General features: G+C 42.6%; 1 protein-coding gene across 2 annotated transcripts; it reads right to left on the bottom strand.

Annotated features, from left to right (window-relative positions):
• Positions 1 to 4,178: 4,178 nt before the first annotated feature.
• On the bottom strand, positions 4,179 to 24,061 carry zbtb7c (zinc finger and BTB domain containing 7C). 2 transcript variants are annotated; one of them, XM_030065418.1, is made up of 4 exons: positions 23,963 to 24,061; positions 6,957 to 7,705; positions 6,128 to 6,807; positions 4,179 to 5,575 (listed from the first exon to the last, which is right to left on the bottom strand). In XM_030065418.1, the coding sequence occupies exons 2-4, from the start codon at positions 7,674 to 7,676 to the stop codon at positions 4,954 to 4,956; spliced, it is 2,022 nt and encodes a 673-aa protein (XP_029921278.1). In that variant the 5' UTR covers positions 7,677 to 7,705; positions 23,963 to 24,061; the 3' UTR covers positions 4,179 to 4,953. The 2 variants fall into 2 exon arrangements, with proteins under 2 accessions (XP_029921278.1, XP_029921279.1); XM_030065419.1 differs by lacking the exon at positions 23,963 to 24,061 and adding an exon at positions 14,134 to 14,432.
• Positions 24,062 to 25,377: the final 1,316 nt, after the last annotated feature.

Here is a 25,377-nt window from a genome sequence, read left to right as displayed (position 1 = left end):
TATAATGATTGTGTTTATGCGTAACTTACATATTCCACCCCCAAAAATGAAAATCCAGAGGGAATACATTCCATGCAGCTTTAAATTATTAACCTTTTTAGCATAAATGAGGAAGTTGACAGCTGAGAATATTTATAGCACAGTCAATTTGTGTAACCTGTACTATAGATAATCTTGGTTTTCAACTTCCCCATTAATGTGTACCTATGAGGCTGTGAGGGAAGAGCTGCTTATTAACTTAAATCTACAGTATATTTAATTTTAAACCTAACAACCTGTGACTGTGATGAATAAGTGGATAAACTCACTGCTAGTGAGCATAATATAGCAGCAAACAAGCAGTACCTCAACGGGAGGCGCAACACAGTCTTGCTATTTCGCAAGGTCAGGTTACCGCTGCACTGCATCTGTTGTGTTAAATCTCAGATTTTGCGTGTTGCTTTGCTCATTTTATCTTTTCCCTTTATCAGACAGTCATCCTTGGATCCCTGAAAACTGTGTTATAAAATGAGTATAGCTGTTTACTAATGATTTAGTTAAGTGTTGACAACCTAATGAATAATGCAATTATAGCATTCATAAACTCTTTGCAAGGGTCTTATTGTAAAGTGTTATGTTTAATTTCAACATGCTTTCTCACATTATTATTATTATTATGTGTATATAGATAGATAGATAGATAGATGCACCATGAGAATTCACATCACTTGTCCACAAGCGTCTCCAAATAGGCCTGATTTGATGTGGTCTTCAAAATGGCATCTGACTGCTGTTTTGTCCCTCAAAGACTTTAAAACTGTTGTATGAGTTCACCGGTAGTGTTACTATAGTGACAGTCAGTAGCTACTGAAAGAATGTGTCTTCATCCAGGTTGTTTTAAACTACTCCATTGTTTCAGTCGCCTTTGATGTCCACGCAGATTTTAATCATGTGCTGAAGGATGGCTGCCGACAATCCCTTAAAAAGCAAAAGTCCTGAAAAGAAAAACACTTTGACTGGAGGAAAAGACAGTTGATTTATTAACTAAGAGATAGGATTTTATAAACACAAAATCTTCCCTTAAAGCTATCAGTTCCTGTGAGGCTTCATGAGAGAGCTCATATGCCGTCGAGTCCACCTTTTATTCTGACAATCCCTCCTTACCAAAGCCGACAGAATGAATGCAACCGTCATGAAACAGCTGCAGCAGACCTCCCCTACCCCACATTAAAGGATGTTTTTTCAGCAGTAAGACTCTCTCTCTCTCTCTCTCACACACACACACACACACACACACACACACACACACACACAAACACAGCGGTTCTGCCCACAATGTCTTTATAGTATGTTTTCATTTCATGAGAGAGTAAAATAAAAACCTTTCCTCAACAGAGCATGTTATTATGAATCATTTATGCTGCCTGTTGTGTGAGAGTAGTCATTACTTTTGATATATAGATATGAATTTTATTTTATTTTGTTTTAAGTTTCCTTTCCTTTTATTTATTTATTCTTATTCTTATTTTATTTTATTTTATTTTTATTTGACATGTGTGGAGCAATTACAACACTTGGAGATAATACCATCTCCAGTCTTCCACTGTAATGACCTGCAGTCAAACCAGCAGTCCTTGACTCAGGTCTGCTGTTCTGCAGGCTAATCAATCTTTATTCTTTAGCGCCCTCCAGAGGGATGAAGCTGCATCAGGAAGACAGGATTATTTATGCATTTTCTCAAAATTTCACTATTTCATTAATTTACTGGATTACTTAAAATCCTTTAAAACTGTGGAAACCACCGGAGCAACATTTTTAATTGTTCATCCTACGTTCAGATTTGCTGTGGGTCTGCGCATGTTCATCTTCCTCAGTAGAAACTCATTTTAAACTTTCATTTCCTTAAATGTGATTGCAGCATTAATACAGTGATATTGGTATTTTCTGATAAACACTGAAATTCTTTGGTTCACAGTCAGGAAATACAGACGTAAGCGTGTGACAATACAGGTTATTTCCACTAGAGGTCAGGGCAAAGAAACAGACAAGGGGAGTGTGGCACAGCCTTCGAAATCTGCACTTCCACATCAAAAATGGCCTTTTGAAGCTTTCAGAGATAACAAAAGCTGAGCAGTGCAAGCCTGTGTGGAGGAGAAAAAAAAAAAAAAAACCTCTCCAAGGTCTTTTAGACGCTCCCCAGTAGTAACTCTGCATTCAAAGACGCCACGTGAAAATCTCAGGCGATGACATTTCTTATTTCATAACATCCTGAACTTCCTTCAGCTGTAATGATTTCATCATGTTACTTAACTTCCAAACCCCTAAAATCAGTTTGCAGCTCACTTTCATTCATATATATATATAAAGTATTCAGCAAGTGACAGGCTTACACATTGTTGAGTATTCTGATAGGTAATCTACTTTGCATAATTTCAACCCAAACCAGCAATTTGCAGCTGCCCCTGGCAATGATTTTTTATAATTTAACTTTCTTGACATATAGAAATATTGATGTTGAAAGTGGAGACCAGGATGTAGGTGTTAGAGAATGTGTAAAGTTGCAAGGGAGTGGGCTCCTACAGTAGTCACCAATGTCTCATCACTCACAGCTGACTGCACCTGTCTGTCTCTCTGTCTGTCTCTCATCCTTTCATTTTCCCACCTCTCTCTCTGTGCTGCGTTAAAGTCCCCCGTCCTTATGCACAACAAATATTCAATAGACACTGTCGGTGCAGAACTGACCTCTGATCAGCAGTGACTTCGTCGGCTGTGTGACTTCATGTCGCTCAGCGTGGAGAGCAGAATGAGCAGCTGTCTCACTCTCTGATGCGCGTGTTTGAACAAAATACAAGAATGCACTGCAGTGGAGGCTCGCTTAAACTCAACATATGCACCTATTTTAAAAAATAATGAATTATAAATTAATAAACATGCATTTTAAATATATTTATTAATTGACAATTAATTTAAAATTTATGTATAATATACTAACATCATTTATATTTTTACCCACCTTCTTGTGCTGCTGTAAATATTTGTGAATGAAGTTCACAGTTATAGCAAAATATCAGGCCAGTATACTGTAAGCTAAACCGTTGCCCACCTTTTTATTTGCCTTTTTATCACTAAGCAGAGGGGGGGAAAATGTACCTGTCTAATACTGGCACTTTGCCACAATGACTGAAAATCACCTAATCTAAATTATTAGAGTTATTTACAACACATTAGCAGATTAACGCCATGCTGCATGGTGATTGTTTATGGCGTGTTGTTAATGTGCATCTTTTAGGGGCTAGACACAATAACTTTTTAGCAATCAAACAAAACAAATGAATAAAAAATAACAAGGAGTCAAAAGAAACTTGTTAGACGCAGGGACATATTTTTCTGTGATGAAATTTTAAATACTTTTCCATGATTTACATGTATTCAGCAAATTGAGAATCTATTTATCTATCTATTTTATATTTTGAATCCTTAATAATAAGGGCTGATTATGCTATGCACGCATTACACACACACACACACACACACACACACACACACACACACAGGAAACATTACCACTGGACCAAAGCAGAGTTCAACATTTAGTGTCTTTATAAAACAGATTTGCAAAATATAGCCAAGGCTCATTCATTTAAATACGCATAAATAGCAAGAAAATATTTTCCCATTTCAGTTCAAATAATTTTTGAATAACAGTTTTTATACATAAATCAGAGATGAACAATATATGAAAATAGGGCTCAAACCCTCTTGATTTCTTACGGCAGAAAACACAAGCATTACATAGCTAAAGCGGCAGTTGATTAGTCAGAAATATACATCCTCTTAAGACACATATTCATAAACATTAAAACAAGTCGTATTCAAGTGTGTGAAATATCAAACTCCACATCTTTGGATGGGTTCCTCAAAAGTCTTTTAAGAACAATATATTTGATATCATCAGCAACGCAACAGCAATTAACACCACCATGGCCAAAAGTTTGTCTATGTACAATAGTGCAGACAAAAAGCTTAAATCAGAACAAGGCAGTAGAAGGATATTAACACATCATCAAATATCCTGATTTATCAAACTTCAAGTTGGTTCCTTTTGTTTACTATTGAGTAACCATGTTGAAATCAAAAGTACTGCTGGACCACGCCTTGCTAGTTCTTGAATATATTGGTCTGTGATTTTTTTTTTTAAAAAATTTAACACTTGAAACACAGCCGTCTGATCCACAACTCTCTATGAATTGTCCAATTTGGACATATTTCAAATTGGTTTGCTGCTCATTTGTTCTCTTTCTTTCTTTTTTTCGTCTAGTATAGCTGACGGCTTTTAGACTGAAATGATTGAGGGATCACCTGCTTTTATGTAGAATTATTTTGATCATGTTTCGTAATGTAATCATACGTTTTACATTCATTGTAGTCACTAATCCAGAATTAGACAGGTACAGTAGGTCCTCTTGTCCTCTTGAATGTATCACATATTTATATTTTCTTACAGTTGAAGGTGTTTCATCATAAAAGCCTCATACCATTTTGGAAGGGATCTGCTTTTGTTATGTATTTTTTTAATTATTATTATTATTATTATTTTCAAGCATTTTAGACAAACCTGTAGCTAAAATAATGCAAACAATAACAGCATTCTAAGAAGGTTTTCCTCATAAGAAATGTCAGACTGATTGCCTCTTACTAAATGCTATCAAACTTCATGTAGACATTCAGAGAGCTGAAACGACTGCTTAACATGACATCTGCGAAATTATCTGGAATTAGTACTGTTTGTCCCAAAAGTCTGTTTTATTTTTTTTTTCTTTCTCCTGGTTCTACTCATATCAACAGGCTTCAAAAAGTTCATTGATATCACTCTTTCACTGTCAAAACTTCTGTAGGTGCTTTATCTTCCTAGAACAGGACAGAGAAGGAGATATGAAGACTTTTTTTTTTTTTTTTTTCTACAGACCAGAGAGTTCAGTTGGCTGGCTCAGGGATGGGTGGAGCACGTTCCAGTCTCATGGTCCATGGGTCAGAGGTCGCAGCATAAAATGGAGAGTGGGTAAGCACGTCTTCCCCAGCCAGAGCGAAGGCAAACACACCCCTCTGCCTCCCCACCCCCGCTTTCTCCTCCTCTGCTATGTGCTTCCCCTCTGATCGCCGTTCCTCCCTGCTCTCCCTGCCAGCGCTGTCCATACTCTTATATCCCAGGCCCCGGTTTCCCAGGCCGAGCATCTCCCCAAGTCCACGGCCTTTGACTCCCTGGTAGGCAGAGCTTAGACCGTTCTCCTCGAACCGATTGGTGGCAGCAGTGGGGGGGCACAGGAAGTTGTTGGCTGGTGTGGACCGCCAAGCAGCCGGCTTACGTCCTCGTCGGGGGCGGGAGATGCGGCAGCTCTGCCTCTTGATGTGTCGATGCAGGTGGTCGGAGCGTGTGAAGCTTTTGTAGCAGTGCTCACACTGGTATGGGCGGACGCCCGTGTGGATCCGCAGGTGGTTCTTCAGGTCGTAGTTGTGGACGAACTTGGAGTTGCAGTGGAGGCAGATGTAGGGGCGCTCACCTGTGTGCTTTCTCATGTGGATCTTCAGTTTGTCTTGTCTAGGAAGGTGACAAAACCACTTCTTTTTATGTTGTGGGTGGCAAGGTTAACCCATACATTTCAGTACTGAATGTATACTTATTTGCTACAGTTATTTCAATGCACTAATTCACAATACTAAATTTGTGTCACGTACTTAATTTCTAATCTCACCATCAAGAGACAGATTGTCCAATGATAAAACTGAAATTCAGCTCTACAGTGCAGGTGGAAAATATGCCAAAGCAGCAGGATGTAGGTGAGTGAGATAATACTTAATGCAAAGAAACCACTGAAGGGGGCTTTCCACTTCTAAGCTCTGTGATATTCAGATGAGGTAACAACAGATAAACCTCAGCCACAAAAGCATGGGGTACTTTTCCATTAACCCTACTGTTTTACATACAGTAATCAGGTGTTTTTTTTTTTCTTTTTCTCTATGTCTTTTTTTTTTCTTCAAAAATGCACTGGAACATGAAGATCTTACAGATAGCTGTTGTTTGTCTGCTTTATCAATGTGAGCTACAGAATGTAAAGAGATTATTTGTGATAAGAACTTAAGTTTCTCATACCTCGTGAATCGCACTTCACAGATGGTGCACATGTAAGGTTTCTCCCCCGTATGTGTCCTCATGTGCCGGGGCAGTTTCCCAGCCCCTTGGATGACCTTGTTGCAGATGGGACACTGCTGGGAAGCTTTGGGCTTCATCTTCCTCTCCTCCTCCAGCTGCCAAGGAGGGAACAGGGCTCCTAGGTGGGATGCCGAGCTCAGGAAGCTCAGATATGACCGGAAGTCAGCTTCATCCTTGATTTGACTCAGCGTGTGACCCTCTGACGGCACTGCCCCCGGGTTAATTGTGCCGCCTAGACCAGCGCCGACAAACTCCTTTAGGAATTCACCGTGGAGCAGACTGGGCGGGACTTCCTCTTTCATCTCCTCCTTAATGATCTCCCTTTTCACAGCTAGATCAAGGGGCCTGGACGTCTCAAGCTGTGGCGGTGCAGGAGTGGGATAGGGGTGTGGAAGCCTGGTTTGGGGTGGGCCTCCTCCGTGGGGATGCTGGTGATGGCCGGGGTCCAGGAGCTGCTGGGGGAAAGCGGGAAACTCTGCAGCCCACATTGAAGGGTAGAAGCCTGGGAGGAGAGGGGAGAAGTTGGCCCTCCTGTCCAGTGTTGACATGCGCGGGTATAGGCCCTCCTGGAGGAGGGATTCAATAGAGAAATCCTTCAGGGCCCGACTCTCCATACTCTCCTACAACACAACACAGGTTCATTAGCCACACATAGGCTAGTTTAATCAAAGTGTTTGTTTTAACTTTGAAAATGCAAAGTAGTTGAAACACAGTGATGAAATAATGCACAGGACATGTATTAAAAATTAAATGCAAAGAGGTGACATACCTGTTTCCCTCTCATGGTGTCTGGGGACAGTGACTGGGAGGACTCTCTGTGGACGTCATACTGATGGTACTTGGAGGTGCTGGGAGGAGGGGACTCATCTCTCCCTGGAGGCGTCTGCTCCTCCCTGCTTTCAGATGACTGTAGCGACCTCTCGCTGACATTGTCCTCCTCTTCCTCCTGCTCATCCTTTCTGGACCCGACATCCTCCTCTTCCTCCTCCTCCTCCTCTTCCTCCTCCTCATCTTCCTCCCCATCCTCCTCCTCTTCCTCCTCCTCTTCTCCTTCCTCCTCCCTGCCTCCTCCGCCTCCACCCCCAGTGTCCATGATCTCTAGACAAACGTTGATGATGCATGGAATCTCCAGCATCTGAGCTGCGTTCAAAATCTCTTTCACATTTGATGCTGTCACTGTCAGAGTGGAGGTGTAGGCAAACTCCAGAATCGCTGTCAGAGATTCTGGAGCCACAAAGTCGATTTCATACACGGCAGCTGTCTGATGATGATCTCCACCATCAGTGGTGGCCACCGTGAAGAGCTTCTTGAAATACTGGCTGCAGGCAGCCAGGACGGATCGGTGAGTCCGGTACTCTTGGTCGCGGACAATGAGGACGACGTCGCAGAGCAGCCCATCGCGCCGCTGTTCATTGAGGCTGCAGAGGACATCGCTGCTGTGATTTGGGAAGGGGATCCCAATCAGGTCCTCTTCTCTGTGGTGAGCCATACTCCTCTCTCTGTACCACTCCTTATTACCTAGATAAGGAGAAATATCAAACATCTGTTAAGTAAAACTGAAATAACAAAGCCAAACTTATAAAAGATGCCATTCTGGGGCCACTAGACATCTCTCAAAGCCTCCATTCATCTGCAATGGCAATTTGACTTTTTCAAATAAGCTTTTAGCTTCAGTTCATCAGTCATCTTAACATGCCCCCTTCAACTTCAAAATGCTTAAAAAACAGCCATTTGCAAAGCAGGAGGGTCTGAACAGAGATAAGAATATTTGAAATGAACACACTTGCCATAAGCAAGCCTTACAATGAATAAAAATTAATACAATATTGCAGAAGTTTTAATTCTCTGATATTCCTCGTTTATTTGCACTGATTCTGGCATGTTGGTTCATGCTCAGGCAGTGACATCCCAGTGCATTCTGGGCAAGAGGTGTGCATAGCCGGCGACTAGTTCCTGCAGCCCTTGAAGGCTCAGTCTAAGAAACTTGAGTTATCAGAGTAATGGAGCCTTGAAGGGATTTTTCTGAGGGGAGATGCCAGTGGGAAGTGGCCATATTAAAATGAGGACTGAAACAGGGTGTAAAGCACTGATTTAAGGAGCGGAATAAGAGCAAAACCTGATTGCTGCATTGTAATTCAAGCTGCTTCTTCCAATTCCTTGGCTAGACACCTGCACTTCATTTTGATTAAGAGTGTCACTGACGACTATCATTCACACCTCTCATGACATGGAGGGTGTTCAGAATGGGTCAACGAGGTCACCAAAGGAGGCTTTTAACTGAGATTGATGTTATTATACCTGGAATACAAGTTTAAATGGTTTGGAAACAGAATGAGTAACAACACATACATTTGTCTGTGCAGAAAAAAGCAGTAAGTGACTGTAAGTGAATGTAACCTCTCATAATATTTTTTTTTCTTGAATGTGATAATGTGGTAACATAATCAAAGGAAAGAACTGCAACCATGTGAGTTAGAACAGTTTATCATTTTTGATAAGACAGCAACAGTGTTGGCAATTTTCTTGATTTTTCTTCTACTCATCTGTCAATCCTGTGATGAAGTTTCATTGATAAGATGTGTAAGGTCCATGCCTGTTGTTTCTCTCTGTCATCAGATATAAGCAAGAAGGAAGCTGATGCCTTGCCTCATTTGAACAATATACTGTATCATTGGGATGTGGTGAGAAATGAAGAGAAGAAAAAAAGAGGTCAGATTGTACTCTAGATACAGTATCCTGTCGAAATGCTTAGTTAGCAGTCTTTCCTCTTCACCCTCATTCAGAATACAGCGTGCCGAGAAACAATACTATTCAGTACATGTTGTCTCACACTGATGATATCTGGGACTACAGAAAAATCTGTTACCATTTAGTTGTTTTCTTCAAATGTGTATTCCACAGCCGCCTAAGTTCCTACCTGTTGATTCACTATGGTGTTTACAGTCAGTGGTAAAACTGCCTTTGGCAGCATGCTCATTCATTCACATCTATGAATAGAGTTTAAACTTAGCTGTCCACACTTGGCGGTCACTGGAGGCATGTGTAGATAAATACTTTGAAGCGGCCCCGCTCACCACAGCTGCATTGTTGACTGGCTCTAAATGGACCAGGGCTGAAGCCACACTGACACACACACCCCAAGTGTCTCACTCTCTCATTCCTGCTGCAGCACATCATACAAGAGAGAAAACTATTTCATAAAATCCCTTAGTTTACCTGGTGTACAACTTGGATACCAGTCTTACATGTAGTTTATTCTTGTCGATCTTGTTGCTAGGGAACAGTTGCTATGTTGATGCCATTGATATAGTGTAGACATAATTAAAATGCCTATAGAGGGGGTGGTGGTACAGGATATAGGCCCACAGACCCATGATGCAAACTACTTTGATGGGCAAATTGGAACAAAACACATGGCAATGAGTAGGAGAGGTGGTTTGATGTATTACCACTGATAAGCATGTAGAGTGTTGTTCATGATGAAAGTAAGAAGTGCTCTACTCATACTGGATTCTTAGATGTGTGTATATGATTTTATTAACTACACTGAGAGAAGTCATTTTGAAGTCATTCATTTTGCCTGAACATAATGACAATAAAGATCATTCTACTCTATTGTATTCTGTGTATACAAGTGTTGTGTGGACGTGTGAAGTAACCTATTATCCAGTTTAAACTCAGGTAATGAAGACCACACTCAAACTCTCTCTGCTGGTTCTGCTTGAGATTAATGTTGACGTACTCTATGGCCCCAGTCCTGTATGCAAGACATGTCCAAGTCATGACTGTTATGTTAAATGCTGCTCTGAGACCTTATAAAAATATTCTTTTCCATTATATTTTGCACCATGTGCACAGTATCCATAAAAGTAATAGCCTAGGTAAGAGGTGAGAGAATCTCCAGTGCGAGAGCAAGAGAGAGATCAGATGGCCCTAAAAGTTCCCTAACAGGTTGCACAAACACCAGCGGAGGGGCCCCTCCCTGTAACAGCCTGCCAAGGCAAACAATAGTGTCGAGCTTGGAACAACACTGAGTGGATAAGAGAGAGAGAGAAAGAGTGAGCAAGTCTGACTGGGAGGGCTTGGCTAACCCACTGTCATTCGTTTGCTCTCGATCCATCCCACCCACTCTTGGAACTATGGGACACGTGCTGCTGTTAGTGTTTGTCCTAGTGCCCCAGCAAGCACCACTCCCCTCTGTTCCCACTGTTTCCCTGCCACTAGCTAACGCTAGCTCTTAGCAGCCGGCCCCTAATTACAATGTGGAGAGGATCTAAGGAGGATGTGCCACATAGACAGGGAGGGGAGGAGGGCACAGCTTTCCCACCACAAGGTCCTGGAGCGACATTTCATCAGCCAAACAGCCTTAACCCTTTAGACACCCCCCACCCATCCAAACAGCCAGGGTGGGGACGCCCTGTGGAACAGCTCTGATAGTGATTGCTTTGGCGATTTGGCTCAGTGTATCCATCTTTTTTTCCTCTGACAGAGCCATGGAAAGACAATCACAATCCGATCCCCTGTATCGTTAATAAAATGAACTCATTATAAGTTTGTCGGGCTCGTTGTTTGACATTATAAAGCATAACAGTTGAGACTCAAGTTAAATATGTCATCGCTTGTATGTCTGAAACTTTCTTGTATTAATGTTTGGAATTCAGCATTTTATTACGGTCTGGCCACCGGTTAATCATTTATAATGGCACCTAATGGTGTTTTTCTTGATCTCTGCAATGTATCACGTACGTTGCTGAATTAATTTCTTAGTGGGAATTTTGGTTCATTGTGTTCCAACTGTCCATACTCAGCTGAATATCAACCCAATTATTAAGCTGACCCCTAATGGACTGTCTGCCTTTCTGTCTGTCTCTCTTTCTGCCTGCCTGTACTAGCCACGTCTCCTCTCATGCCTCACTTAGTCACTAACACTTTCAACTCAGCACTCCCACCCCAAATCATGTGTCACCTCCATCCAGTGTCCTCTTTCTCCCAAGCCTTCATCCCCTTCCCTGCCTCTGACCACCACCTCCTCATAATCATCCTGCTCTCCTCCTGTTCTCCTCTCCTCTCCTTCTCCTCCTGTTGCAGCTGTATCATCATTATGCCCGGAGTATAGCAGCCAACTTGTCCCCAGCCCTGACCGCTCAGGCCACAAATCAGCAGCTAATGTCCATCTCACCCCTTGTCACATGCAGACACTCATTTGGCCTGTAAGCTACAACAGCTAAAGCCTAGTTTATCCCTGTCAGGCCGGTATATTCACCTGACCCACAAGCTAAATCACCAGCAGCCAAAGCCAAGTTTACCCCTGTCACACACTGCCCATAGCAAACACCTGCTAAACAACTGTCACAGATGGACAATTGCATGGCCAATAATTTACAGTATTGACAGCCAAACTTCACCCCCTTATTAGGAGCAGGCATTCATTTGACCTATAAGCTAGTCAATTATCACTAGTTCAAAACCAGTTCACCTGTCTCTCGGGGAGACACTTGTTTGGTTGGTATTATAAATTATCAGTTCATGCATAGAGCACAATTGTCTAGAGCCAATAGGTCTCAGTATGAGAATGGTTTAAATTTGTCTTAATTGGTGTCAATTAGAGTTGGAGAGGAGAGCAATACATATGCCATTTACACAACAGGGGCTGTCTATTTATCATTATGATAATTGTGATATGTTGTGGCCACATTTAAAAGTTGACTGCACAAGTTTTTTTTTTCCCTCAATGTGTTTGAAAGTAGTGTATCCCATGGGTCTAATGTGAACTGAATTTACACCATTTTTGTTTGTGCCAGAACCAAAAAAAAAAAAAAAAAAAGAAAAGAAAAAAAGAAAAAAGTTGGGGGGAATTAATGTGTTGCCAACTTCAGCGTCAGCATTACGCACAGCCCAGTTCCAACTAAATTGTATTATCTTTTTTCTTATAGACAAAGCCTGTTAGTCCACTTGTTCAATTAATTTAATGGATTATACGCCAAATAAATACAACTTTATGGGAATAACAGAACGAGTCAGGTTCGTCATTATTACTAACATAGTTTGGGTCAGGGTCAGTTTCACAACTCATTAACAACTTGTTCCATAATTAATGCGCTTAATTTATGCCGTCATCGATTTGAATTATGAAGTGCTTATACTGAAATTATTTGTAATGAACACTGGAACGTTGCATGTTTTTAACAAGGTCTTAATGTACAGACATCTGGAAGCCAATTTAACTTGCCTGGCTCCTTAAAGAGTGTGTTTGCACCAAGTGTCATCTCTCTAGCCTTCAGGGGGGCCTACAGCCATACACCATTATCTGTCTCACCAAGTCTAAACCCCAAAGTAAACAAAAGTTTATGGTTCAGTGATTAAGACTGCAGCTTCTACACCATACTCCATGAAACAAGTGATTTTTCTTATTTCCTCTGATTCTTCCTGTTTCCCTCAGTCTTTGTTTAGTGTCAGCACAGACCCCACATATGAATGGTCGATAGCTTATCTACCATCTGTTAATATTTAAGCATCAGAAGTGAAGCTCTTGTAATCTGAAATAAAAAAAATAAACCTTTTGTAGCTCAAAGACATATACCATCTTGCCTGCATTATAACTTAATTCTGTTACGCTTATTGAATATATTATGTGTGTTCTAACATTCACAAACGGTGCCCTGAAAAATGATGGCCAGCATATACGACCACAATACAATAATACAATAATAAATAAAAATCAAAGGGGATCCCAGGACCCTTGGCCAACAAAAGTTAAAAGCATTTATTACACGTTGGCAATTGAACGGTTAAAAACTGATCGGGTGTCTCAGCTTGAATGAATCTTCATCAGGTTACAAGACGTTATTGAGCAAACATGTTGAGCAAACACTGGTAATTCACTGATTAGTAATGAATTAATAAAGCTGTCACTATTTGTGACTTTGCTGAGCAGATGTATGCCGTGTGTTGTAAAGCATCTCAAGTGATGTGTCAATATATGAATGAATTGCAATGCAACCGATGTCAGGTGTGCATTTTTAACATTTTTATACCCACAGGTGAATTCTTACATAGCTGTGTTGGATCTAAAATTCAGTTCGATTTCACAATTTTTATCCTACACCCTCAGAATCACTTCCTGTAATTAAAACAACAAGACTGGCAAGTGTGAAAAAATATGAAGAGTTAAATGAAAAACAACAATAAGTTGTCAGCACTGCTAATGGTAGTGCTGGTCATGACATTTTGTAACTACATGAGGTAAGAGGTTCATAAGCTGACTGACAACAGCCATGGCGTAAACAATAATTTCCAGCTCAGCCTCAAATCCATAACATGTTTTTATTTAGTGCATGCTTTCAAGCATTCCCCCTAACTTCATGAATTTTCTGACTATATTTTTTGGATTTGTAGGGGAAATATGAACTGAATGAGCGCATAGTGACTCTTAAATCAAGACAGACTTTAGGTCACAAAAACTACTGTATTTACAGCACCTGTTGTGATGCCGTCAGCAGTCGTGTATTTTTCCAGGATTTTATAGCACATGAGGCGCTTGTCACCTACATTTTATTCACGCTTCAATTCAAATAATGACATGAGTCATTAACTGACGTTGTAGCGGTTCACTGAACTGCTGTTGACCTGTTTGCACCTCGTCAGGTACGGAGAGGCCCCTATGATCTGAAACGGCAGGCTTCGGCACTCATAAATACTCTCTAAATAGGTGCGCTGAGTAATGCTGATGTACACATGTGCACGCACTGTAACACCACACACAAGCGTGAGCATGTTCACATGCATGCACACACTGTAACGCTTTGACAAGTGATTATGGCCGTGTACACACACACACACAAACGTGCATATGCGTGCTCCAGAACTCTGGCATCAACATACAGCACATCCACACATGTCTTGATTCGTTTGATAGCATTCCACAGAGTCGAGCAGTCATCACCTACCGTGCCTTCCTTTTCTTGACTCTCCTCACGTGTCTTTGTATTTCCAGACTACTATGAAGCTCTGTTGCTCCTCGGATGACCTCTCGGCATTGCCTCCTTTGCCTGAACCACAGCTGCCTCTCTCTCTCCCTCTCTCTCTCTCTGCCAGTCAGCCTGTCTGTCAATCAGTCAGCCAGGCAGTCAGTCAGTCCATTCACAAGCTCTTCACACCGGCCCCAGATGCCCATTCACAAAAAACACCCAGGGAGGAATATCCAATGGAGAGAAGGAAAACCAGCGTAGCAGAGGAGAAGAGTGTGATTCTTTTCTCTGTCTGTGTAGCAGCGTGCCTAGTGTGGAGTTTAGAGTCAGGCACTGTTGTGTGTAGCTCATGTAGGGAGAAAGAGAGAGAGAGAGAGCGAGAGAGAGAGAGAGAGAGAGAGAGAGAGAGCGAGAGAGAGAGAGAGAGAGGAAGGGAGGGAGGGCAGCAGCACTGCGCTGTGGAGATGTCGCACCACTAGTTTTTATAGCAGGGTGGGTAGCTGGAAGATAATAATACCCCATCCTCCTCCACAACACAAGTTTAAGCGCACTGTGTAATAAGCCCATGGCGCAGACACCCTCTGATTTAGGTCAGACAAAATGAATTTTTAGTTGTGTTAGAGTGGATTTCGGCATAAAGGGAGTGGGGCAAAGAAACTCGAAGGGGTTGTTTGGGGAGACCGAGGGAGGGTAAAAAAAGAAAGGAGAGAGAGAGAGAGGAAGAGAGGGAGAGAGAGAGAGAGAGAGAAGTTTGAAAACTATTTTATGCACCTCTACTGGTTAGTCTGCCACTGAGATGAGGAGAGTCACAGCAGTTAATTTTTTTTTTCCCCAGTTTTACACCTGTTTAAAATGGAGGACTGCTCTTCTCCCATTTTATATCATTGGCGCGCCTCAAAACAAAATTCTGCTAGAAAACCATATCAAAATTTGTCACTTGGAAAAGTAATTAAAGAGGGCTCTGAGTGGTCCCTATTTACCCCAGCTGTTAAGACATCTGTACAAGTGTTCAGGCACTGTGGTGTCAGCCACAAAGGGGAGGAGTTGTGAGCATAAAATGCAGTGGGTAAGTGGAGGTCTTATAAACACTCATCACATCAGACTCATTACATTTACTTAAGAATACCATAATAGTCAAGTTTGTTTGGGGTTCAGCACACTGCATTCAGAATCCTGTAAAACGGTTTGACTCACTTCACTGATCATAATCTGGGAGGAAACATGACTTAATATTTAACGACATCTTAGAAAAAAAACAAGTTCAAATGTCGGACTTCACCAGAATGAAATGTTTTATTTCTTGGTAAAACTCTTAGCCAGGTTTCAAAAACCAGGTTAAGTCGAGCAGAGGGCCGATGCAAGATTCCTGTTTTGAGTCAGAGCGCGGAGAAGCAGGGTAACAGTTGGTGAGCACACCACCTCAGTCTGTGGAGAGGAGGAGGAAGTTTATGCAGAGTAGAGGTGAAGAAAAGAGAAAAGCAAGGCTGTACCTCAACTTGCGCAAGGGAACCCTATCTGGCAAGTTTCGTGGGCAACGAGCGCCGGGGTGGGACGATAAAAGCTTGGTTACACAGGTGCAGTCGGAGCCAAGGGTGCTGAACTTCAACCAAATGTCAGAGCGGAGACACACACACACACACACACACACAGACATTTTCCCTTTCTGCATCTTGAAGCAAAGTTCACGGCAACCAAATTCAGTGGCACCAAGAATGGCCTACAATGCCGTTCCCTACAGTTGCATGGGTGTGTGTGTGTGTGTGTGTGTGAGAGAGAGAGAGAGAAAGAGCGAGAGAGAGGAAGAGAGTTTCCTGTAGTCTTGCAGAGAGGCCTAATGTTTTACCATGACATGGCACATTCACAGGATCTGAAACGGCAACTGGGCCAGGGAAGCGTTCCTGTATGACATCATCAAACCAAAACCCTTAGTAATACTTGAAGTTTACTCAGTCAGTTCAGTTTTTCAGGTTTTATCTTAGCTATGGTCGGCAGCCCAAACCCAGTAAACCACATATTCTGGCTTATATTCAGGGGGTTTATTCATATCAACTTACCCACAAACAGAATAGTCAGAATTAAAGATCAATAATTTGAACAATAATCACTATATGTCACCAAGGTGTAAGAATATGCAGCGAGTGGACTATTGTCTCATGGATAACTTAGATGTTAATGGACCTTTACTGTGAAATACTTGCTAAAATGCTAAAATACTTGCAAGGCTTGACAAATCATAATCTGTGCTGTGCACGGAGTCAACATGGTATCGAGCAGGCCTACACAAACAAGCATACATCAGAGTGTACATCACACTGCCCATGTCCACTTCCCCCTGGGAATACACGGACCAAAGCAAGCCACAGCCCATGCCCTGGTGGTTTACACTGTTTTGTACATGGTGAGCGCTGAAGCCAGCTCAGTTTGGCATCTAGTATATATAAACAGGGTTAGCCACTAAATGCTAACAGGCCGGCCAGACAACCAGACAAACAACATTCACCATCCTATACGACTGTCAATCTATTCTAAACATTTTTTTTACGTGATGTAGCAACACACACTGTGAGCAGCACCTGTGTGATCTGGTTTGATCTTAGCGGTGGAAAGGTGTAGGGGATCGCACCATACATTGATATGATGGACTGAGAGCAGTCGGCCTAATCACTCAATTATGTGCTGTGTATCACATATCGATTAGTGCTCAGCGTTGTAATTTCAGAAGTGTGTCAAGCCCATTTCATGAGCCGTTTCATTTAATCCCGCAGTACAGCATGGCTAAATGGCAGATTCATATTGTGATTTTGTCTGCTGTAGTTTTATATGTTGTCATACAAGCATATAATGCACAAACTCCCGTCTTCCCCAAGAGCAGCAAAATGGATCTTGCCGCTCAGTGTCTTCTGTACTTCTGTAATATAATCTTATTTGGCTAAATATCGATTCCTCTGCCCCCTCCGCCCTCGGTAAGGGTTAGGCCTCCAGTAAGCTGCGCTGTGCAGTGGCGGCGCACATCGCTCAGTCTGTGTGCGAACCGCCAGGAGTCAGGAGGACTTACGGGGCTGAGTGCTGCAAGTATCATCTGTCTGTCTCGCTTCTCGACGTACCTGTTTACTGCCACCTGCTGTGCTCAGCAAGGCACACATACAGTATCAGGGCGCCAGATTGGCACATTGGAGGGGGGAAGGGTGCGAAGGATCATTCCATAAAGTTAATATACCGGGGACGTTTTGAGGCTGTACTCCGCTTGGCCCGCTGTTTCGCAAACACAGTTGTAAGCAGAAGCGGGATTGTTTCAGAGGAATCATCCTGAATCTGAATCTTTACGTCGTTGCTCTTTCAGACCGGCGGTGAAGTCTGTCACACAGTCGTGCTCTTGCCGTGTCTCTCTGGAAACTGCCAAACAGCTCGTCCAATACCTCTGCTTGTCCTTTTAGAGATAATATGGGCATTATGGCGCACTACAGGACACTAATTTGCATGCGCCTGTTACAAAGGACACACTGTCTGAAGTCATTATATTCAAGATGTACTAGACAAACAAGTCGTTATTATAAATTTGGTTCCTTGCGCTTACAAGCCCTGAAGGCAGATCACTTGATATGGTTAATATTATTTTAATCGTAAAGATCCCTTACAAACCTCTCTGTAAGAACAACATGCAGATATCAGTAGCCTGAAGGTTAAATACGGTATGTGTATGATTGTTGGTTCAAATCCCAGGTTGTGGTGTGAACTGGTGCAGCCCAAATGTAGAAGTCTGTGGATGTGCACGTGCATCTATGAATGTGGGGCAGAATAACGCTGAAAAAGAACATGCATGCTCAGCCGACCTTCCACGGATTAATAAAGGTAGAAGTATGAACACACACACACACATGCACATGCACACACACACACACAGGCAAGCTCAGCCACCCCATCTTGTGCCCTTCATCCATGTGTCTGTGAGGCCAGGTGTGGCCTGGTGTGGGAGAGAAGCAGGAAGGGGAGGCAGTTATCCCCCCACAGCTCAGTGATAGAGCATCACAGCCACCTCCCAGATCCACACCTCCTGCCTAACAAACTCCAAGGACACAGACACACACACAAAGATGCCCCGGTGTTTCAACGCAGACAGACACACACATATACGCGCATGCAAATCAACACTCAACATGAGCATGCACACATAGGCATAACGAATGCACCCACCCGCTTGCCCATGAACCCGTTCTTTTCTTCACTCAATCACAGATAAATGCTCCGACATACCTTCACTCACACACACACACACAGACACACACACACACACACCCATCCGTCATCGCAGCGAGGTCATTAGAACTCACCTTGGAGCATGCTAGTCGGGCGGATGAGGTGAGGGCGTTTACTTTCTGCTGACCTGTCTATTTGTGCTTTAACTTTTTTTCTCCTGTTTTGTCTTTTTTCAAACATCCTAATCAGTAATGGAAGCTTTGCCAGAAGGAAGGTAAAGTACACAGGCTGTATATATGGACAACACCGAGGGAGGGAGATATATTCCTTGGCAGAGTTTACAATGTTTCACAGGTGGCCGTCGTGTGCTGCACGAAACCCTGAACCCACTGCTGTGTGTGTGTGTGTGTGAGGATAACTGAATGCCAGTGTTGATGCTTGTTACATTATGAAAATTTGTGCTTGAGACCGTTGTCGTCCACCATGCTGCACCACAATACAGTAAGCAAATTGGAGCAGTTTTAATATTCAAGCCTATTTACAAGGAATAAATATCAACAAATGTAAACAGTGCTACCCAAAACTAGAGATGAATGTAATGCATGTCCATGCGTTTGTGCTATACGGAGTGTGTTTCCATTTGACTGGATTGGTGTGAATATTTGTGTATGTGCATGTCTGCATGTTGGGAGGGTCGAGGGGTGAACGAGGACAACTCCTGATGGTGATAACGAGAAGGAGGCCAGCCTTGGTGGGACAGCCTCTGTCTGCCCTCAGGTAGTGTGTGTATGTGTGTGTATATGCATGTTTGTGAGTATGTGTGTGTGAGTGTGTGTGTGTGCGTGCGTGTGTGCGTGCACGCATGGGTGTGTGTGTGTGTGTGTGTGTCAGCAGGAGAGCCCTCGGGCACTCTGGCACCTCCTAATTAAAACCAGTCAGGCTGCAGGGCAGGGGAGACAGATGCCTGTCATGCCATACACACACACACACACACACACACACAGGTTGGCGGACCACACTCAACCTCACACTTGTGCGTGCACGTACACACACACATACACACACACAGACAAACACAGGTCAGCTATTTTTGGACTGACACCCCGTCTTATCCCACCCACCCATGCAGGTAAGTGATCTGTATCCGACCCAAATCAGCAAACATGAAAGACACACACCACAAAATCAGCACAGCAATAAAATTAATTGACATTAAGCGATGTACCCCAAAGCTGCAGCGAAAACCGAAACACATACATGAATGTATTTGTTTCTAGGCTAGTGTTTCTAGGCAGATCCATGAATGAGTCCATTACTTGTTTTGATGCTTAGCCTTAGGATATAACAAATGTGGCTAATTAGACCTAAAATCAGTCAATCTGCTCTCATTAGTTTTATTACTGACCAAAATCCTGCTGTAATATGGCCACCTTGCATGTGAATATCATACACTCACACACACACACACTAACACGCACACACACACATGCACTCGCTCACACACACACACCGTCATGACCGATAGTAGCCCACAGATTGACACATCTCTCTTTCTCCCCAACACAGAATGAGACATAATTGTCATAAATGTCTATTACCCACAGACTCTGTCACACTTCATCGCCATTCCCCCATGTATGCCCCTTATCTCTCTATAGTGCTGTAGGCTACCACATATAGTAGTTAGCAGGCTAACTGCTGTTTGTCTGGGGTGGGTGGGTGGATCAAGGCATGCTGCTCTCCTTTCTCTCCCAGTGATTAGATAGCACAAGCAGGCCAGCTAGCCTAACCCACACACTCATGTCTCTAAAACTGCCATCCAGCCCTGCTTTCTCTCTCGCTGCCTCTCACACACAGGTGGGTGGACCCACTTATTCAACCCAGATCTTTCTTTTAGACATTATGAAATCAATGTGTTCTTTTTTTTTTTTTTTCTTTTTTTCTTTCCCTTTTCTTCATCTAACTCCCTGTTGCTGAATGACATTCGATTCTGCGTGCTCCTCGGTGTCTCTGCAGGTTTGCACGAAGTAGTAACAGTTAAAGCTTTTCATTTCATAATTTACTAGGTGTTCATTTGTGCGCCGTCGCCAGTCTGAGAATCATGTCGGTGTGCTCATGTCACTTAGCCGAGGCTAGGTGGGTTGCCAGTGGTTACACGGGGCCTATTTTCAGTGATCTTGGCCACATTCAGGAAACACTCGAAATTTGTATGCAAAATGCCTCAAGAAGAAGTCACTTTACTTATTGTGGTGGCCACTGTCAGTGTTCAGTTTGACCTCAAGTACATATTGATTCTGATTCTCTTGGAAAATATAAAGCCTCTACCAGACATTGCCTTCACTGGGTGTGAGTAAAAGTAACATTTGATGAATGGTAATTATTTAAATGTTACTGTGTTTTCAGGAACTGGAAACTTCTGTTATAAGTGGATAAAGCCCCAAAACAAAATGAGAAATCGCTTACCTCAGAAATCATCCTGTGTACAGGAATATCCATTTTATATTGGAGTATTAATTTGATTTATGAGAAAATGGAGGATAACTTCATACTTTAATATGTAATATAACAACTGACACTCTGGATTGTGTCAGACTTGTGGTTTTGTTTCACATCAGGGTTAAAGGGTTACTTGAGGACAGGATATGAAGCTCCCAGAGAACTTATTTACTAAACTGTATCAAATGTATTGAAAGATTATATTAAGGAGAAATACTGCAGAGAGAGAGATGATGAAGGGAGAGTGAGAGTCAGACATGAAGAGAGAGGGGGAATGATGGAGATGGAGAAACTGTAAAAGGAAAAAAAAAAAAAGGAGAGAGCTCGAGAGGCAGAAAAGGGTGCGATTGGGTCGACCTCTGGGTGTGTGAGCGCCTGCCTTCCTGGCTGCTTTGTCGTTTGAGCCAGGCGCTCTGTTTCGTGAGGAACGCAAAAGTACACAAATCCCACAGAAGGAGCTTTTTTGGCAGGGCTTGGGCCTCCCACCCACGGCAGCCTCTTCAAGCCTCCTCCCATCCTCTATTCATCTGTGAGGGGCGGCTTACTCACCCAGCCCAACACCACGCAACAAAACCTGGACCTCAATTCTATGGAGGAGGGTGAACACACACAGACACACACACGCTACATATACACAAACGGCAAGTCAGCTATTGTACACATACATAAAAATGCACACCAATGCACGAACTTTCACGCAGATCTGTTTGGGTCCATGAAGATAAATTCCCCTGCACATGATTTAGATCTTTTTTGACGCATTGTGGCACAGGAACAGATCTGGTCTTGCCAAAGCTGAGAAATGGCACCGACTTATTTTACTGTTGACAAGACGGCATGTGGGCCAGAGAGGGTTAAACTCAGATTTTGTTTTCCTGTGTGAATGCAGTTGTACAGTCATGCCCACCTGCTATCAGGTGGGAAGAATGCATGTGGACTCATTCACTCACTCAGTCTCATAATGAACACATGTAATCGTTGGTCTATTATTGCACTTAGAAAACTGCATCCTCATTCACTTGACACATCCACCCGTGATACCAAAGCGTTTTCTCCTAAACTGCTCTCTCTCTCTCACTCTCGCTCATGTCACACAATTATTAACACACTCACTCACTCAATTTTTTTGTTTACAAATGTTGATTTGCTTGAGTATAGCATCGCCTTATCTGATACACTACAGCTGTAATGGTGCAAATGTAAAGCGAATCCGCCTCTGATAGTGTTTGTTTAGCACTCTAATGTAAAAGTGTCCTGCAAGGCCCCGTAACAAAAGACTAGGCAGGATCAGGTTAAAATCTGATAATCCTATAGAGTGAGACACAAGAGAGAGAGAGAAAGAAAGAAAGAGTGAGAGAGCTGTACTCAGGGTGCGTGGCTAAATAGACCAAAGATAGGTGTGGTAGTGTCTCGTGGATTTTATCCCCATGTAACCCCCATTGTAACAGAAGGAGAGGGTTACAGGGTTTGCTTGTTCTTTTCTTCCTCTTCATTGATTGGCTGTTTAACAACTAACTAGTGAAGAGCGAGGCTAAGTAAAGAAACTGTCATTAACATGGTTCACCTGCAGAGAGGGCGGCCTTTCCCTGGGTTATTAAATCATATTTAAGTTTTGCCTACTGTATTTTCCGCGCACACTTTTGATTTGAATCACCGAAACCCCTAAAGTTATTACTTGTGGTTGCCGGAAATAAGTTTATCTTAATTTTAAAAAAGTATATTCAGCGTCGGTTTCCCTGAAATCTTGAAATAGATATGCCGGTGAGCGTTGAAACAGCATTAATGCCTTTTGCAGATGAAAGTATAAATTGTTAAAGCCAAGCCTCACTCATGTGTATGGAGTTAAAGTTTAAATAACTGCATAAGTCTCAAGGTTTATGATGGTGTCCATTATGCCATTCTAGCAAACAGGGAAAAAAATGTACTATATGAAACAGAGACATCCCATTTTTCAATGCTAATGTAATAATGCAGCCATTACAAAACAGTGTCTAGGGTTATTAGAAGAATATAAAAATGTCATGATAAGAGAAGATGACCTAGAATGAGCAGTCAAAGAAAATGTTTGTGACGCTGCTCTGCTGGGTACAGTTAATTTTAGTTGTAGCTGTCTCTTATAGGTTACCCATTAAAACGTGTACTCACCCTCTGAAGTTACTGAAGGTAGTGTAAAAGGTCAAGAGTTATTCGTGCTATTTGAGGGGGTCAAAGACAGGAAGAGATGAGTGCTTTTATGTGTCACTGATGTTTTTTTATGTGTCACACACCTGCCCCCACACTGGACGCATATAGAAACAGCCCAAACTACAAGTTAATGGTAAGTAAATGGAGCGGTATGCATCAAGTGAATGCATCTCTAATGTATTATTTCATGCAATTAAATATCACTAGATTGTTATTTACTCCAGGTTTGGGGAATGAAAAATGTCTTAAAATGTTCTCTTTTAGCACAGGTGTCATTCTGTGTGTCAGATAGCCCGTTAACTGTTATGTCAACCTGAGAAGTGGCATACCCTGAGACTGATTTGCATTGAACTCCACAGCCACTCAAGCGGCGCTCTGATGACAGTGGAGACAACACGATGACAAAACAAAACCGGTACGTTACTGCGACAACAGTCATGACAAGATATCATCGGGTGATTATATAAGCCACTGCTTCGTAAAGAAATAAAACAAAAAGAGCTATCAGTCTTTCAATCTGTTCAAGCTTCGTCATGCTTTCACTTGCTTCCTCCTCAGTGTGTGGCTGTTGAGTGAAGCGGGAGGCTTGCATCAAGCACACATCTGTTGCAAGACACACAAGAAAGCTGTCTGACAGCACCGAGAAAAACCTTGTGATTGTCCTCACTGAAACTGGACATCTCTTTTGTCCCATCATAAAAAATGTAAGACCTGACGGTATTTGCAATTTAAAATGGGATTGAAGGGAACCTGATTCTACAAAAAGTCAGCCATCCACCGGGGTGATTCTAGTGCTCTGTGTGGAGCAGACAACTCTTCAAAATCATGCCACAACACAGCAAAATATCATCCTCTGACTAGGAGTTTTTGAAACAGTGCGAGACTGAAAGAAAAACCTAAAAGAGACTGAAAGAGACAGTGAGATGTTACTGACCTTTTAGAAGAGAAGTTTTGATTTCAGTTCCTCTCTCACACTCTCAGTCCCTGTCAGGAAACTCGGCACTGTCTTCAGTGGCAGACTTGTGAAAGTGAGAGCGGGTGAGATAGAGACTAGAGAAGCTCAAATTTGCTCTGAAGGTGTGTCAGTGATTTGGGGGAGTGAAAAGGTACCTTACCACGAAACGGTTATCTAAGAAACACAACAAAACAAAAACTGCTACACCCACCAGGCTCAGCCAACACCCCTCCCTCCTCTAAACCAAAAGTATTTGGCAGTGTTCCCTACACGTCCACCTGTGCTTAGGGGAGGGGAGTGACACACACACTCACAGGCCAAGCCTGAAAACCTGCTTGTGAGCCTGGACTGGATGGCATGATTATGGCTGGGAATAAACTGAGCTGAAACGTGAGTGCTGGGGTCTGGAGATACAAACATGAAGCTGGGGGGCCAGAGAGGTGCCTCCACCTTCTGTCCTGTAGGGGCAGAGGGGATGGAGGGATTGCATAGCCTGGGGCTTTTGGGGCTGTAGTTGTGCAAGAGAACCGGGTCATAAAGGTTGGTCTGGAGCCAGAGAGCTGGGGCTGGAGATTGGGGTAGGGGAGCACTGACTGACGGACTGAGAGTGGGAATAGTAAAAAAAGAAGCAAAGCTGATGTGCAGCTGGACATTTGCAATGGGATTTCAAATAGGGCAGAGGACAACACATGGGGATGAAGTTGTTGCAGTATAATGAAGGGTTGAACCGGTGGGTGGATCTTGGCCTGTGCCAAACAGGAGCTTGAGGGGTTCATATCAAGTATCAAACAAAAGACATATCAGGGGAGAAAAGAAACAGTTGAAGAAAGGCAATGTGATAGAGCTGGTGACAGTATCTGAATGTATTTGGGTGTGTGCTTCACCGTACCACATTGTACCTGGCAACAGGTACGCACAATTGTGCCTACCTGAAGCCTGCAGTGTAACACAGTGGGAATATAATGAGAGGGTGTAATCACTGTTATAAATGCTACTGAGACTGTCATATGGGGTTACTAGGAGACAACAGACTTCAGTTGGTTTAAGGACCCTTAAACAAATCCAATTTTTAAAAAAAAAATAGTTTTGATGCCCTTGTTATAGGATATTTGGTCTATAAATCCATTCAAAGGTGTTATTTGATCAAAACTTAGCTGTATTCATTGCCATTTTAAAACAGCCTTTTTCAAAAATCAGTATACTCGTAGTGCAGGCGAAGACTTTCTTTTTTAAAGACAGCCAATTTAAACCGTCATATACTGTAGCAATTCAAGGGGGAAAATCAAACAACTAATAGAGTGTCGGTGTCAGAGTGGCTGACATTAAAGAACAGAAAATGTTTTTAATATGTGGCTTGACCAGAAGGTTAAGATCTGTCAACATAAATGGAAATT

This window comes from Myripristis murdjan, chromosome 12, assembly GCF_902150065.1.
Source record: "Myripristis murdjan chromosome 12, fMyrMur1.1, whole genome shotgun sequence".
NCBI lineage: Eukaryota > Metazoa > Chordata > Actinopteri > Holocentriformes > Holocentridae > Myripristis > Myripristis murdjan.
The sequence above is the reverse complement of the archived record's forward strand: the minus strand, read 5'-3'. Positions and strand labels throughout refer to the sequence as shown.

Bases quoted from the DNA above. Each gene is read 5' to 3' on its own strand.
- zbtb7c (XM_030065418.1), bottom strand. From the start codon at position 7,676: ATGGCTCACCACAGAGAAGAGGACCTGATTGGGATCCCCTTCCCAAAT. The intron at 6,808-6,956 runs GTATGTCACCTC...GTTGTGTTGTAG, and splicing joins ACACCATGAGAGGGAAACAG to GAGAGTATGGAGAGTCGGGC. The intron at 5,576-6,127 runs GTATGAGAAACT...TCACCTTCCTAG, and splicing joins TGTGAAGTGCGATTCACGAG to ACAAGACAAACTGAAGATCC.